At 39.1% G+C, this 16,157-nt stretch overlaps 4 protein-coding genes across 4 annotated transcripts in view; 3 read left to right on the top strand and 1 right to left on the bottom strand.

Moving 5' to 3' along the window:
- The window catches only part of LOC310748627 (vomeronasal type-2 receptor 26-like), a gene marked incomplete at both ends in the record, with an annotated part of 390,828 nt that overhangs the window by 111,876 nt on the left and 262,795 nt on the right, over positions 1–16,157 (top strand). The gene's annotated exons all lie outside the window — the stretch shown is intronic.
- LOC310748648 (olfactory receptor 6C75-like) lies at positions 1,146–15,611 on the bottom strand (the record flags this gene model as incomplete). Its single annotated transcript, XM_083584497.1, has 3 exons — positions 15,590–15,611; positions 2,706–2,797; positions 1,146–2,108 (listed from the first exon to the last, which is right to left on the bottom strand). The coding sequence occupies exon 3, from the start codon at positions 2,097–2,099 to the stop codon at positions 1,146–1,148; it is 954 nt and encodes a 317-aa protein (XP_083440623.1). The 5' UTR covers positions 2,100–2,108; positions 2,706–2,797; positions 15,590–15,611.
- LOC310748647 (olfactory receptor 2AP1-like) lies at positions 6,014–7,027 on the top strand (the record flags this gene model as incomplete). Its single annotated transcript, XM_083584496.1, has 1 exon — positions 6,014–7,027. One exon carries the CDS (start codon positions 6,014–6,016, stop codon positions 7,025–7,027), a length of 1,014 nt encoding a protein of 337 aa, XP_083440622.1.
- LOC310748646 (olfactory receptor 2AP1-like) lies at positions 10,762–11,775 on the top strand (the record flags this gene model as incomplete). Its single annotated transcript, XM_083584495.1, has 1 exon — positions 10,762–11,775. One exon carries the CDS (start codon positions 10,762–10,764, stop codon positions 11,773–11,775), a length of 1,014 nt encoding a protein of 337 aa, XP_083440621.1.

The raw sequence follows: 16,157 nt of genomic DNA, 5'->3' as shown, positions 1-16,157 counted from the left end.
TCTAAATTTTGCAATTCTTTAGTGAAGCAATGCGCACAAAAACACTAGGGTGAAGTTTGCATAAATATGCATTGAGTTAGGCAAAATAACATTGAATTGCATTTTATTTGGGGAAATTGCTTTTCAAAATATTTCAGGAGAAATAATCACAAAAACGCTGGTGAATTTTCACGAGGGATTTTTAAATATAAAATAAAATTGTAAGCTGATGTGGAAATCTAGAAAACTGAAAAGTGGAAAAAATGAGAAACAAGAGAAACTGAAATTTACGTATTCACCCACTCCTGCCTTTAGGGCCCTGTGCTCACACTTTTCTCCATATCCCAACATGAATTTGGGCAAGACTGGCCAGGATCTTTCTGCTCTGTGGCTCTGCATTAGTTATGGAACTGGAGTTCAGCAATGTCTGGAGACCACTATATTGAGTGAATAAAGTATTTTTCAGCCACTATGCATGCACAAATAATCACTGTGGAGTATTTGGCCGGAGGAGGGACCTACTACATTGTACATAACTTTCCTTGTATGACTATTTCATGGGGTGTCAGATGTGGAGGAACTGGTGTGCATCTGAAATGGTCTATACATGTGAAATGGAAGTGAAGATGATAGATAGACAGATAGATGATAGCAATAGATAGATGATAGATAGATAGATAGATAGAGAGAGAGAGAGATGATAGAAAATTTATGATGTCTTAGGAACTAAAAAGATAAAGTTAAAGAGACCCCTGACCATTAGGTCCAGTCGCAGACTGGGGTTGTGGCGCCCATCTCGCTTTATTGGCCGAGGGAGCTGGCATACAGCAAGTGGCCAGCATGACTAAGCCACTTCTGGCGAACCAGAGCAGTGCATGGAAACACTGGTTACCTTCCCGCTGGAGCAGTACCTATTTATCTACTTGCACTTCGTGCTTTCGAACTGCTAGGTTCGCAGGAGAAGGGACCGAGCAATGGGAACTCACCCCGTCGTGAGGATTCAAACTGCCAACCTTCTGATCGGCAAGCCCTAGGCTCTGTGATTTAACCCACAGCGCCACCCGTGTCCCTTAGGAACTACTACAGTGCAAATATAACTATTACATCACTACAGCAGCAATGGATACAATTCTGAAAAAACCAAATATTCATTGACACACACTGTTTTATCTTAGAAATCTAGCCTGAATTATTTTTGCTTGAATTTTCCTTAAGGCTTCTTTCACCTCTTTATTTCGCAGGCTATAGATCAGGGGATTGACCATTGGAGTCAAGACAGTGTAAAAGGCAGAGAAAACTTTGTTCAAATCTCCCAGCAACTGAGTGTCAGGCAGCATGTATACAATCATCAAGGTGCCATAGAAAATGGTGACCACAATGAGATGGGATGAGCAGGTAGAGAAAGCCTTTTTCCTTCCTGCGGAAGAAGGGATTCTCAAGACAGTGGCTATGATGCAAGCATAAGATGTCACCGTCAGAAAAAAGGGAGGCAGTGTGAAAATGCAAGTGATCATGAAAGCAACAATTATGATTTTGTGAGTATCACTGCAAGCCAATTTTAGCAAGGGGTTGAAGTCACAAAAGAAATGATCTATTTCGTTTGCCCCACAGAATGTCAACTGCAACAAAGGAAATAATATAGTATTTCCTAGAAAGCCACTTATCCAGGACCCAATCATTAAACAGAGGCAATCCCTGTTGCTCATAAGGGTTGTGTAGTGCAAAGGTTTGCATATGGCCAAATATCGATCATATGACATGGCAGATAAGAGGAAACATTCTGTTGCAGCTAGTGAACCAAAGAAGTACATCTGTAAAAAACAGCCATTGAAAGAAATTGATCTGTTTCCAGTCACAAAACTGGCCAGCATTCTGGGCAAGATTGTTGAGCTGTAGCAAGTCTCCAAGCATGACAGATTCCCTAGGAAGTAGTACATTGGTGTGTGCAGATGCTGATCAGCCATGACAAGTGTGACAATGAGGATGTTTCCAACCATGGTGATAATGTAGATTATCAGGACCATCAGAAAGAGCAAGACCTGGACAGCTGGGATATCTCCAAACCCCAGAAGGATAAATTCCGTAACCACTGTTTGGTTTTCCAATACCTTCTTTTCCATAGAATGAATCTAGAAATAAGTAAAATTGTTATTAAATAAACTTTTTCTATGTACAAATGGGGCTTTCCCCCAGCTAGTTTAGGTTAAAAGACTTATTCACAAAACATGAGTGAAACATAAAATTTAAAATATATTTCTCTCAAATCTCAAAACACACACTTCACAATGATTCCCCCATCCCGGAAAATAGACATATTTAAATGTGGGACTTTCATGCAGTGTGAAATCCACTGGATAACTACTTTCTGATCCACACATGAGTCGTCCACCCGGTCAGTTCATAATGGAATTCTCAATGATCAATTTAATCCACACATTCTAAAAGCTAAATTTAAGAGAATATTAGCATACCATACAACAAAAAGGATGCAAAAATACTTATGTAGACAAGTATTATTAGACAAACCTCCTTCATTAAAGGGGCCAGCAACCTTTCAAGTTATTTCTCAAGTTGCACAGAGATAATATTCCTACTTCTGAAATATCTTAATTTAAATCACTTTTTAATTGGAGGAATAAGGGGGGAAGATTATTTACACATCTTTATCACCTGATAGAAAACTATTATGTTTACCATGTAGTTAAGTGAAGTTGCTTTCTCCTTACCTAGATAGTGGATATTGATTGGAGAAGAAACAGAGAAATCACACCTCATGGATGTGAAACTCTCAATTATGGTGTGGTTGACACTCCAACTCCTAACAGAACAAAGAGATGTGTTGCAATTGTCTAATTTACCAGTGATTAATATTTAGCACATCCTTGGTGTATACTGCAGGGAGAAAAAACATGAATTTGCAAAACATTTCCCACATGCACACACATACAGGAGTGGATTTAATGGTTTATGAAGACATTGAGCTCCTTGTTCTCATTTGCGCCTATGCACCATTAAAAAACAAAAACAAAATGAAACAAGCCCCCAAAATCTTTTACATACCTGAATGAGGTATATGAAATCATCACAACAATACTCCCATGCTTCTATGCTGAAGTGATTTATAGATATGTATGTTTCCACCCAGAGGGACCACCTCCCCAAGGAAAGCCAGGTTTTGTTTACTTGGCAGTTCTACAACAGTTCCCAACCAAGGAGCAAGTAATGAAGGAGAGCCATTTTAAATATTACAATACCCATTGCTAGGATAGCCAACCAGTGGCTTACATAACAAATCTAGTCCCTACAGCAATCTTATCTGGCCTTTGGGGGCCGTACTTATTACCTGAGTTGGTTAAAATGCCAGAGTTTCAGTCAGGAGGACAAAAGAAGGTTCTTTTCTTCTTGTTTAAACAATATAAATATTCTGCATATTAGTGTTACATCTCTCAGTCTTCTATTGTATGGTCGAAGCAAGGCCTTTGACATAATAATAGCAATAATAATAATTTTATTATTTATACCCACCCATCTGGCTGCAATTCCCCAGCCACTCTGGGCAACTTACAGCACACAAAAAATGGTAAAACATTAGACATAAAAAATTTCCCGATACAGGGTTGCCTTCAGTTGTCTTCTAAAAGTCAGATAGTTGTTTATTTCCTTGACATCTGCTGGGAGGGCATTCCACAGAGCAGGCGCCACAGCCGAGAAGGCCCTCTGCCTGGTTCCCTGTAACCTCACATCTTGCAGTGAGGGAACCGCCAAAAGGTCCTCAGAGCTGGACCTCAGTGTCCGGGCTGAACGATGGGGCTGGAGAGGCTCCTTCAGGTATACTGGGCTGAGGCCATTTAGGGCTTCAAAGGTGAGAGCCAACACTTTTAATTGTGCTTGGAAACGTACTGGGAGCCAATGTAGGTATTTCAGGACTAGTATTATATGGTCTCGGTGCCCCTTTGCTCTGTGTGCAGAGCTCCCTGCTGTTGAACCGTCGAACTGGGGCGGGGAGGTCATTGGCTGCTCAGAGGAATCAAGAGAGGGTAGGAAGCTGCCAGCGACCCACTTTCAAAGGTGGAGGAAAATCTTTCGCTGCTAAGTTGGGAACTGAAAGTTTGAGTGGCCTTTTGGCTGCGCTCCCTGTTGGCTGGGGGGGAGGGCTCTCCTGGGTACAGGGGAGTCAAAAAGGGGCAGCCCCTGGGCAAGAAGGTGCTCTACCTGCTGGCTGTGCTGGAGGGTCCTTCACGGCACACAAAAACCTTTTATTAAGAAATAATAAATTAAATATTGGATTTTCTGTAAAAGAATTCATTACAAGGTGAAGTGCGTGAGGCATTGAATGGGTGGAGGGCGATGGAGGAGAGGCAGAAAGAAGAGCTAATTTGTCCATGGCTAGGGGGTGCAATCTGGACGGTTCTTCCAGGGGCGCAAGATCACCCAGCTATGGCTCTGTATATGGGTAATATATCAATTATAAAGGAAATGGATGTTCCCAAATATAAAGTCTGCTCATCTTCCATAGCATAATACTTGATGCATCAAGGATCACATTTATTATAAAGAGGAAAGAAAGGATATGATACTCTTGAATATAATTTTCATACTGGATGACCACTGTATTGGCATGTGGTTCAGATACCAAATGAAGTACCTAGGGCACTTGTATCATATTTTGTCAGGGTAATGACTCTGCTGTGACTGGTCTTTATTTTTGGATGGCACCTTTCTAAGCCCAGCTCCTCAGGAAGCTGACCTGATTTTGAAGCCCACATTAACAAATTTCAGAAATTATGGAGAGAATCTGACACCCAGGAATTTTAGGAGATCATTGCCACTTGCAAAAACATCAGATTATAAGATACCCTTCACATAGGGGTGTGTGTGTGTGTGTGTGTGTGTGTGTGTGTCTGTGTGTGTAGATATAGATACCACCTTTAAAGAAATCACTGCAGAAAGATGATTTTTGAAGGCAAAAAGGAAGATTCAGAGCAGTGGAAAGGAAAATACATGCCACCCAAGGCCAACTCACACAAATAAAGTAACCCCAATCAAACTCAAATAGCCTTACAGTGGTACCTCGGGTTACATATGCTTCAGGTTACAGACTACGCTAACCCAGAAATATTACTTCGGGTTAAGAACTTTGCTTCAGGATGAGAAGAGAAATAGTGCAGTGGCGGCGCAGCGGCAGCGGGGGGCCCCATTAGCTAAAGTGGTGCTTCAGGTTAATAACAGTTTCAGGTTAAGAACAGACCTCCAGAATGAATTAAGGTCTTAACCTAAGGTACCACTGTACTTTTTAAGTGACCAAATCAACAGCATGTTGTATTCATGCTGTTCTTATAACTCCATAAGTAAAAGAGCTAGGGCTTTATTTCCCATAATAAAATCTGAATATCCATTAAAGAACATTTCTAAGAATGGAAGTCCCCAAAGTGCCCCACATCTGTGACTAGGGATGCATGATCCCCATGTGAGTTTGGTCTAGATTTCAAGCTAATGTTCCCTCTCCGACAATTAGTCCCTATATGTCAATATGTTTACCTTTGATTTCTAATAATATATAACAACCAGCTAGAGACCTCTTCTTTCTGATACAGCCTGGGAGGAGAAACATGCCATGGGTTGCTAAAATAAATAAAGCAGAAATGGAGAAAGAAACTTCCAATCAAGTCTGTGAAGATGGGGATAGAAGAAAACTTGCTCCTAAGACCAGCATCTCAGAAATTGCACTCAATACAAACTTCAGCTCCTCACCATTCATGATAAAGGTATTTGCATTCAGTGGTAATTATTTGCAGGAAGTAAAGCTTTGTAAAAAAAGTGTGGTTGTCAATTCCTCACTTTATTCAGTAGTAAGAAGTATCTGGTCACACTGAATGCTTTTCGTTTTCTTTGGTTGAGAGACCACTGAAGACTAGATTATATTGCTCTCCCTTCTATTTCTTCAATTAGTGGTACTTAACTATTTTATAATGGCTATCATTTTCATATTACTTTCCAATTATCTTTCAGAATATACCATTTGATGACAACCACAATGCAGAGAAACCTGAGTGAAGTCACAGAGTTCATCCTTCTGGGATTTGGGGATCTCCCTGATCTGCACATCTTTCTATTCCTTGTGTTTCTGGGGATCTACATTTTGACAATTGCTTTCAATATCCTCATGGTCTTTCTCATAGTGACTGATCATCACCTGCACACACCCATGTACTTCTTCCTGGGGAATCTGTCTTTTTTGGAAGTAGTCTACAGCTCAACAACCTTGCCCAGGATGCTAGGCAGTCTCCTGACAGGAGACAAAACCATCTCTGTTAAAGGATGTCACATACAATTTTTTGTTGTTGCTCTCCTGATTGGTACAGAATGCTATCTGCTCTCTGTGATGTCTTATGATCGTTTCTTAGCCATATGCAAACCCCTATATTATGCAACTCTTATGAATGGTAAGCTGTGTATTCAGCTGGCCAGTTGCTCTTGGGTCAACAGCATTGTGTTGGTCACCATATGTTTGGTCTTGATGTGGCAACTACATTATTGTGGTTCCAATGAAATTGATAATTTATTTTGTGAAGCTCTTTCATTAGTTAAAATCTCATGCAGTGACACCAGCCTTGTGAAATATGTCATTCTAATCCTGGCTTTTGTGTTCAGTTTTCCTCCTTTTCTTTTGACCCTTATCTCCTACATATATATTATTGCTGCCATTTTAAAAATCCCATCCACCACTGGGAAGCAGAAGGCCTTTTCCACCTGTTCTTCTCATGTGATTGTTGTTTCTATCTTCTATGGGTCAATATTCATTGCATACTTCACACCAAAAAATGAAACAATGAGAGACCTTAACAAAATGTTTCCACTACTTTACATGGTCCTCCCTCCTTTTATTAACCCCCTCATATATAGCCTGAGAAATAAAGATGTCAAAGAGGCTCTGAGAAAGGTTGCTGGAAAACTTTGGAAGGGAAATTTGTGCCTCTTGGTTCCAAATACTGATGGCTCCTTTCTTCTAAGAAATAAAGCTGTATGGGTGTGGAGGATAAATGTCTGATTGTTCAGGCTCTGGTTTTTAATCATGTCTATGCAGAAGTCAATTGTATTTAATTCAATGGGGTTACTCCCAAATAAACAGAATTTAGATTACTGCCTTAGCTATATAAACCCTCACCCATATCATTATCATTTCAGAGCAAGAAATTATAGAAATTACTTGGGTGGTGAAGGCATGGAAGTTGAAAACATTATAATACATTTTTGCTTGAAAGTTAAGTTTCAAGCATCTGTTTCAGTGTAACTTTTTCCTATGGCCATATATATTTAAGAAATTAGCACAGAGGGTTAATCAGGCAAGTGGGACTTTGCTTATTATTCTTAGTGTCTCTTCAGATGTTGATACTAGTGATGAAGGTATACATCTCCAATGACTCTGAGTAATTATAATTGGAGGCATTGTGTCTACCCTATCAGCATATAGCACCTCTGATCAGAACCTGCACTGCTTGCCAATTTGCTACCAGGCCTACTTCAAGGTGTAGCTACATAAAGCTTGGGATAAATTGAACTGTGACATCACCTTACTCCATCTATGTCCACTTAACTGCATCAGTCTGTGGAACTGGGATTGCTAAAGATGCTTCATAAGACTCATGCACTCTTTTGAACTCTGCTTATTTACTTAAGGCAAGTGCCTTCACTGTACTCTTTTTTTTGGCACCCTCCAAAAACATTTTCCATTAGGCCTATACATCCAGGCATGTGGAATATTGACATGTATTTTAATTTGGATTTTACCATACTATCACTCATTTTTTAAAAAAGCTTTAAATAGTTATGTGCTTTTACTGATAATTTTAGTTTTCATTCTTGCTGAAAACCAATTTGAGATTTTAATGCAACAAAGCAGTATGTACATCTTTTGAAAAAATTGAATAAAGTAAAATAAATCCTATGGATGTCTAGGGATGAATAGATCTGCCGATTTCACTGCTTTCAGATCCTTATCACCTCCCATGGTTCAGTTGTAGATAGAAATAGATGAATTCTCTTATTTTCTCAATTCCCCCCAATCTTAAATTCAGTTCTCCATACCTACAGCAAACTATACCCACAAAGGAGGAATGGATTTGTAAACTAAATGAATATTTAATTTTGGCAAGATTAACTGCTATAACAAGAAATCAGTTGAATGAAAAATTTAAAAAGGAGTGGAAATCTTTTGATGAATATATAGCAAAATATTGCTCAAAAAAGATATGCTAATAGGCCTAGATTAAAATGTGAAGTAGTGTATGGAAGAAAAATTAGTAAGGAAAGATAATAAGAATATATAGATGACTTGAGAAGACTGTAGAATACAAAGATTATTGTAAATTGTATTATGTGGAGGAAATCAAGTGGGGGCGGAGGGAAGTGGGAGGAGGGAGAAAAGAATAATATGATGGATTGAGGAAATATAAATGTAAATGTATGGGGGGATGGTGAGGAAATGGTGTTGGCTTTGGTACATTTGTATTGTACTGTAATATGTGAAAACCAATAACTAACTAACTAAATAAATAAAATTAAAATAAATAAATAAATATTTCCCTTTTCCTTTTAAAGTAATCAGTGCAGAAATATGATTTTTGAAGGCAAAAGGGAGGATGCAGAGCAGTGGAGAAAAGCTAAGCAGAATGAAAAATACATGCCAACCAAGGCAAACTCGCACGAGTAAAGTAATACCAGTAGCAATTTAGAGACCAACTAAATATGTTCTGGGTATAAGCTTTCGTGTGCATGCACAAAAAAGCTTATACCCAGAACATGTTTAATTAGTCTCTAAGGTGCTACTGGACAATCATTTTATATATTTTGACTGCGTCAGAGCAACTTGGCTACCCAACTAAAAGTTATACCAATTACACTCAAATAGTCTTACATTTTAAGTCACCAAATCAACAGCATATTGTATGCGGGCAGAGCTAGGGCTTTGTTTCCCTTAATAAAATCTGAATATTCATTAAAGAACATTTCTAAGAATGGAAGTCCCCAAAGTGCCCCACATCTGTGACTAGGGATGCATGATCCCCATGTGAGTTTGGTCTAGATTTCAAGCTAATGTTCCCTTCTCTGACAATTAGTCCCTATCTCTCAATATGTTTAGCTTTGATTTCTAATAATATATAATAACCAGCTAGAGGCTTCCTCTTTCTGATATGCCTGAGAGGAGAAACATGCCATGTGATGCTAAAATAAATAAAGCAGTGATGGAGAAAGAAACTTCCAATCAAGTCTGTGAAGATGAGGATAGAAGAAAACAGACTATGCAACTTACTCCTAAGAACAGCATCTCAGAAATTGCACTCAATACAAACTTCAGGTCCTCATCCATTCATGATAAAGGTATTTACATTCAGTGCTAATTATCTGCAGGAACTAAAGCTTTGTAATAAATGTGTGATTGTCAATTCCTCACTTTTTTCTGAAGTAAGAAATATGTCCCTGCGCTGAATGCTTTCCGTTTCTTTGGTTGAGAGACCACTGAAGACTTCTGGGGTTGGCTCTTAGGTCCCTTGAAATCCGTGGATTAATTTAGTCATGGGAACCAAATGCAATTCACTCTTGGCTCATTTCTCCCCCAAGTCCTGAGTTCGAGCATCTTCAAAACAGATGACACCTTTGGTAAAGGCTGTTCTCCAACTGGAGCACTCGCGGGACAGTGTTTCACAGTTGTCAGTGTTTATACTACATTTTTTTAGATTTGCCCTGAGAGAGCCTTTCAACCTCTTTTGTTGACCACCAGTATTACACTTACCATTTTTAAATTCAGAGTAGAGTAGTTGCTTTGGAAGACAATAATCAGGCATCCGCACAACATGACAAGTCCAACAAAATTGATGTTGAAGAATCATTACTTCAACACTGGTGATCTTTGCTTCTTCCAGTACATTGGCCAAAAAATCAAATATCCTTTATTAGGCATAGCAAACCACACATTATCAAACAGACACCGTATACAAATTGTGCAAAATATGAGCTCAGCATAACAATACAACACTACCACATTACCGATAAATTAAGAACCACTAAATCTCTTTATAATGGTCCAGTCTGGTAGTGGCGCCCTACCTTTGGAACGCCCTCCCACCAGATGTCAAAAAGAACAACAACAATCAGACTTTTAGAAGACATCTGAAGGCAGCCCTGTTTAGGGAAGCTTTTAATGTTTGATGTATTACAGCATTTTAATATTTTTTGGAAGCCGCCCAGAGTGGCTGGGGAAGCCCAGCCAGATGGCCGGGGAATAAATAATAAATTATTATTATTATTACATGGACAGCACTCAAAAATTCAGCCAATATTAAAGTAATTTGATCATTCCTGTCCGAAAGCAGGTCTTGAACCATTGGTAGCATAGAAATCAGCCTACTGAGTTGTAAGGCCTCTAATAATTGTCTTCTGGCATAAATGCCAAAATCACAAGAAAAGAAAATATGCTCCAAAGTATCAGGTTCCTGTTTTCTACATTTGCAGAGATGCTCTGATTCTGGGAGAGCTAAATATCTTCCTCTCACTATAATTGAGGGAAACATATTAACATAAACAGCCTGCACGATTCATGATTCTTCAGTACATTGGCATTAGTTCACCTGTCTTCCCAGGTGATGTGCATTTATTTTCAGGTACACCACTGATGGAATCTTTCTCCCTTCCATTTCTTCACTCAGTGGTACTTAACTATTGTATAACGGCTATCACTTTCATATCACTTTCCAATTATCTTTCAGAATGTAGCATTTGATGACAATGCAGAGAAACCTGAGTGAAATCACAGAGTTCATCCTTCTGGGATTTGGGGATCTCCCTCATCTGCACATCATTCTGTTCCTTGTGTTTCTGGGGATCTACATTTTGACAATTGCTTTCAATATCCTCATGGTCTTTCTCATAGTGACTGATCATCACCTGCACACACCCATGTACTTCTTCCTGGGGAATTTGTCTTTTTTGGAAGCAGTATACAGCTCAGCCTCTCTGCCCAAGATGCTGGCCAGTCTCCTGACAGGAGACAAAACCATCTCTGTTAAAGGATGTTACATACAAATTTTTGTTGTTGCTCTCCTGATTGGTACAGAAAGCTATCTGCTCTCTGTGATGTCTTATGATCGTTTCTTAGCCATATGCAAACCCCTATATTATGCAACTCTTATGAATGGTAAGCTGTGTATCCAGCTGGCCAGTTGCTCTTGGATCAACAGCCTTGTGTTGGTCACCATATGTTTGGTCTTGATATCGCAACTACATTATTGTGGTTCCAATGAAATTGATCATTTCTTTTGTGAATCTCTTTCATTGGTTAAAATCTCATGCAGTGACACCAGCCTTGTGAAATATGTCATTCTAATCCTGGCTTTTGTGTTCAGTTTTCCTCCTTTTCTTTTGACCCTTATCTCCTACATATTTATCGTTGCAGCCATTTTAAAAATCCCATCCACCACTGGGAAGCAGAAGGCCTTTTCCACCTGTTCTTCTCATGTGATTGTTGTTTCTATCTTCTATGGGTCAATATTCATTGCATATTTCAAACCAGAAAATGAAACCATCAGAGACCTTAACAAAATGTTTCCACTACTTTACATGGTCCTCCCTCCTTTTATTAACCCCCTCATATATAGCCTGAGAAATAAAGATGTCAAAGAGGCTCTGAGAAAGGTTGCTGGAAAATTTTGGAAGGGAAATTTGTGCCTCTTGGTTCCAAATACTGATGGCTCCTTTCTTCTAAGAAATAAAGCTGTATGGGTGTGGAGGATAAATGACTGATTGTTCAGGCTCTGGTTTTTAATCATGTCTATGCAGAAGTCCATTGTATTTAATTCAATGGGGCTTACTCCCAAATAAACAGAATTTAGATTACTGCCTTAGCTATGTAAACCCTCACTCATATCATTATCATGTCAGAGCAAAAAATTATAGAAATTACTTGGGTGGTGAAGGCATGGAAGTTGAAAACATTATAATATGTTTTTGCTTGAAAGTGAAGTTTCAAGCATCTGTTTCAGTGTAACTTTTTCCTATGGCCATATATATTTAAGAAATTAGCACAGAGGGTTAATCAGGGAAGTGGGACTTTGCTTGTACTTCTTGATGTCTCTTCAGATGTTGATACTAGTGATGAAAGTATCCTTCTGGAATGACACCGAGTAATTATAATTGGAGGCATTGTGTTAAGTGGTTTCAGTGCTACTTCTGAAGAGTAGCATTGACAGATTGTTTTTCCAGAGGTTCTCTACAATGCAACCGAATATCTACCCTATCAGCATATAGCACCTCTGCTCAGAACCTGCACTGCTTGCCAATTTGCTACCAGGCCTACTTCAAGGTGTAGCTACATAAAGCCTGGGAGAAATTGAACTGTGACATTACCCTACTCATCTATGCCCACTTAACTGCATCAGTCTGTGGAACTGGGATTGCTAAAGATGCTTCATATGCCTCATGCACACTTTTGAACTCTCCGCTTATTTACTTAAAGCAGGTGCCTTCACTGTACTCTTTTTTTGGCACCTGCCAAAAACATTTTCCTTTAGGCCAATGTATCCAGGCTTGTGGAACATTGACATGTATTTTAATTTGGATTTTAGCATACTGCCACTCTTATTTTTTTAAAAAAGCTTTAAATAGTTATCTGTTTTTACTGATAATTTTAGTTTTCATTCTTGCTGAAAACCACTTTGAGATTTTTATCCAATCCAGCAATGTCAGGGAATTGGAGGCAGAGGAGGGGGGAGAGAATGGGAACTTACCAAGAGAAACCTCCATTAATTAGTAGCTGTTCTTCCTCGGACGAGGAAGGTGACGAAAGGCTGTCAGGAGGCAATGAATCTGAGAGTGGGGAGGCACTTCCGGGGCCAAGCCACTTTCGTCAGAGAGGAAGGAAGGGGGTTGGGCTTAGGAAATGGTTATGCAGGGGAAAATCGAAAGTTCCCTCAGTCGAGGCAACTGACTCACCATGATGGAGACGTACTTTTAGAGCTTGTGTAAAAAGAGAGAAGAAACCAATAAATCTCTGTAAAAATGGCTGGATTCCCGGACTCTTATCTCTGCTAGTACTCATAACTCATTCCTGACAAGCAATAAATACATCTTTTGAAATAAATGAATAAAGTGAAATAAATCCTATGGATGTCTAGGGATGAATGGATCTGTCAATTTCACTTCTCTCAGATCCTTATCACTTCCAATGGTTCAGTTGTAGATATCTGTCAGTTTTGGTTTCTCTTATTTTCTCATCCCCCCCCCCCATCTTAAATTCATTTCTCCATACCTACAGCAATTTTTTGTGGGGAGGAGGGGCAAATTAATCCTAAAGTAAGCATTTTGATGCAAATTTCTCCAGAGACACGCATTTCTGTATGTGAATATACATGTTTTTTCAAGCATTTCCCCCTAATATAATGCATTCTGTATGTTATTTTCCCCAATATGCAACTTATCTCAGTGTATGCAGTTCTGTAGAAAGTACTTGGCTGGAGAATGGCATTGCAACATTCAGAGAAGAGTGAATTTAAAAGGATAGCTGTGTGTTGGTTCACATACTTTTCTAGGTTTCAGCTACAAGTAGGTCTGGATTAATGGCCACAGTTCAGTGCACTAGGCATGTCAAGTACATGAAGAACTAAAGAAGATGTTGAAAATATCAGTAACCAAGAAACCAGAGACATATCTCCTTGGATTGATAGATGAAGAGATACCACGTTGGAGGGGGGGGGGAATTTTCCTATATGCAAGTACAGCTGCTGGAATAATGATAACTTCTAGGTGGAAATCACAAACTATACCCACAAAGAAGGAATGGATTTGTAAACTAAATGAATATTTAATTTTGGCAAGATTAACTGCTATAACAAGAAAGACTCTCCTCCCTGGAAGAGAGGGGAGTGGTTGTGGGCGGGAGCCCGAGCTCCGCCCCTGGCCGGGGGCCTTAGCCCCTGCCCCTCCTCACCTGGCTGGTGCCCACGCCCACCGGAGGCAGCCAACCAGGAATCAGTCGAATCAAAAATTAAAAAAGGAGTGGAAATCTTTTGATGAATATATGGCAAAATATTGCTCAAAAAAGATATACTAATATGCCTAGATTAATATGTGAAGTAGTGGATGGAAGAAAAATTAGTAAGGAAAGATAATAAGAATATATAGATGACTTCAGAAGACTGTAGAATGCAAATATTATTTTAAATTGTATAATGTGGAGGAAATGAAGTGGGGGCGGAGGGAAGTGGGAGGAGGGAGAAAAGAATAATATGATGGATTGAGAAAATATAAATGTAAATGTATGGGGGGATGGGGAGGAAATGGTGTTGGCTTTGGCACATTCGTATTGTACTGTAATAAGTGAAAACCAATAAATAAATAACTAAATAACCAACTAACTAACTAAATAAATAAATAAACAAAATAAAAACAAATAAATAAATATTTGCCTTTTCCTTTTAAAGTAATCAGTGCAGAAATATGATTTTTGAAGGCAAAAGGGAGGATGCAGAGCAGTAGAGAAAAGGTAAGCGGAATGAAAAATACGAGCCACCCAAGGCCAACTCGCACAAATAAAGTAATACCAGCAGCATGCACACGAAAGCTTATACCCGGAACTTGCTTAGTCTCTAAGGTGCTACTGGACAATCTTTTTATATATTTCACCTGTGTCAGAGCAACTTGGCTACCTACCTGAAAGTTATACGAATTACACTCAAACAGTCTTACATTTTAAGTCACCAAATCAACAGCATATTGTATGCGGGCAGAGCTAGGGCTTTGTTTCCCTTGATAAAATCTGAATATCCATTAAAGAACATTTCTAAGAATGGAAGTCCCCAAAGTGCTCCACATCTGTGACTAGGGATGCATGATCCCCATGTGAGTTTGGTCTAGATTTCAAGCTAATGTTCTCTCTCTGACAATTAGTCCCTATCTGTCAATACGTTTACCTTTGATTTCTAATAATATATAATAACCAGCTAGAGGCTTCCTCTTTCTGATATGCCTGAGAGGAGAAACATGCCATGGGATGCTAAAATAAATAACGCAGCGATGGAAAAGAAACTTCCAATCAAGTCTGTGAAGATGAGGATAGAAGAAAACAGACTATCCAACTTGCTCCTAAGAACAGCATCTCAGAAATTGCACTCAATACAAACTTCAGCTCCTCATCCATTCACGATAAAGGTATTTGCATTCAGTGCTAATTATCTGCAGGAACTGAAGCTTTGTAACAAATGTGTGATTGTCAATTCCTCACTTTATTCTGAAGTAAGAAATATGTCCCTGCGCTGAATGCTTTCTGTTTCTTTGGTTGAGAGACCACTGAAGACTTCTGGGGTTGGCTCTTAGGTCCCTTGAAATCCGTGGATTAATTTAGTCATGGGAACCAAATGCAATTCACTCTTGGCGCATTTCTCCCTCAAGTCCTGAGTTTGAGCGTCTTCAAAACAGATGACACCTTTGGTAAAGGCTGTTCTCCAACTGGAGCACTCGCAGGACAGTGTTTCACAGTTGTCAGTGTTTATACTACATTTTTTTAGATTTGCCCTGAGAGAGCCTTTCAACCTCTTTTGTTGACCACCAGTATTATACCTACCATTTTTAAGTTCAGAGTAGAGTAGTTGCTTTGGAAGACGATAATCAGGCATCCACACAACATGACCAGTCCAACAAAGTTGATGTTGAAGAATCATTACTTCAACACTGGTGATCTTTGCTTCTTCCAGTACATTGGCCAAAAAATCAAATATCCTTTATTAGGCATAGCAAACCACACATTATCAAACAGACACCGTATACAAATTGTGCAAAATACGAGCTCAGCATAACAAGGTTTGTCCCCGTCAGATCTTTAACTCCAGAGAAAATCAATTTGCATAAATAATACAATACAACACTACCACATTACCGATAAATTAAGAACTACTAAATCTCTTTATAATGGCCCGGTCTTTCTACATGGACAGCACTCAAAAATTCAGCCACTATTAAATTAATTTGATCATTCCTGTCCGAAAGCGGGTCCTGAACCATTGGTAGCATAGAAATCAGCCTACTGAGTTGTAAGGCCTCTAATAATTGTCTTCTGGCATAAATGCCAAAATCACAAGAAAAGAAAATATGCTCCAAAGTATCGGGTTCCTGTTTACTACATTTGCAGTGAT

Source organism: Podarcis filfolensis (genome assembly GCF_964270895.1).
Source record: "Podarcis filfolensis genome assembly, chromosome: 13".
NCBI classification, from domain to species: Eukaryota; Metazoa; Chordata; class Lepidosauria; order Squamata; family Lacertidae; genus Podarcis; species Podarcis filfolensis.
The sequence above is the reverse complement of the archived record's forward strand: the minus strand, read 5'-3'. Positions and strand labels throughout refer to the sequence as shown.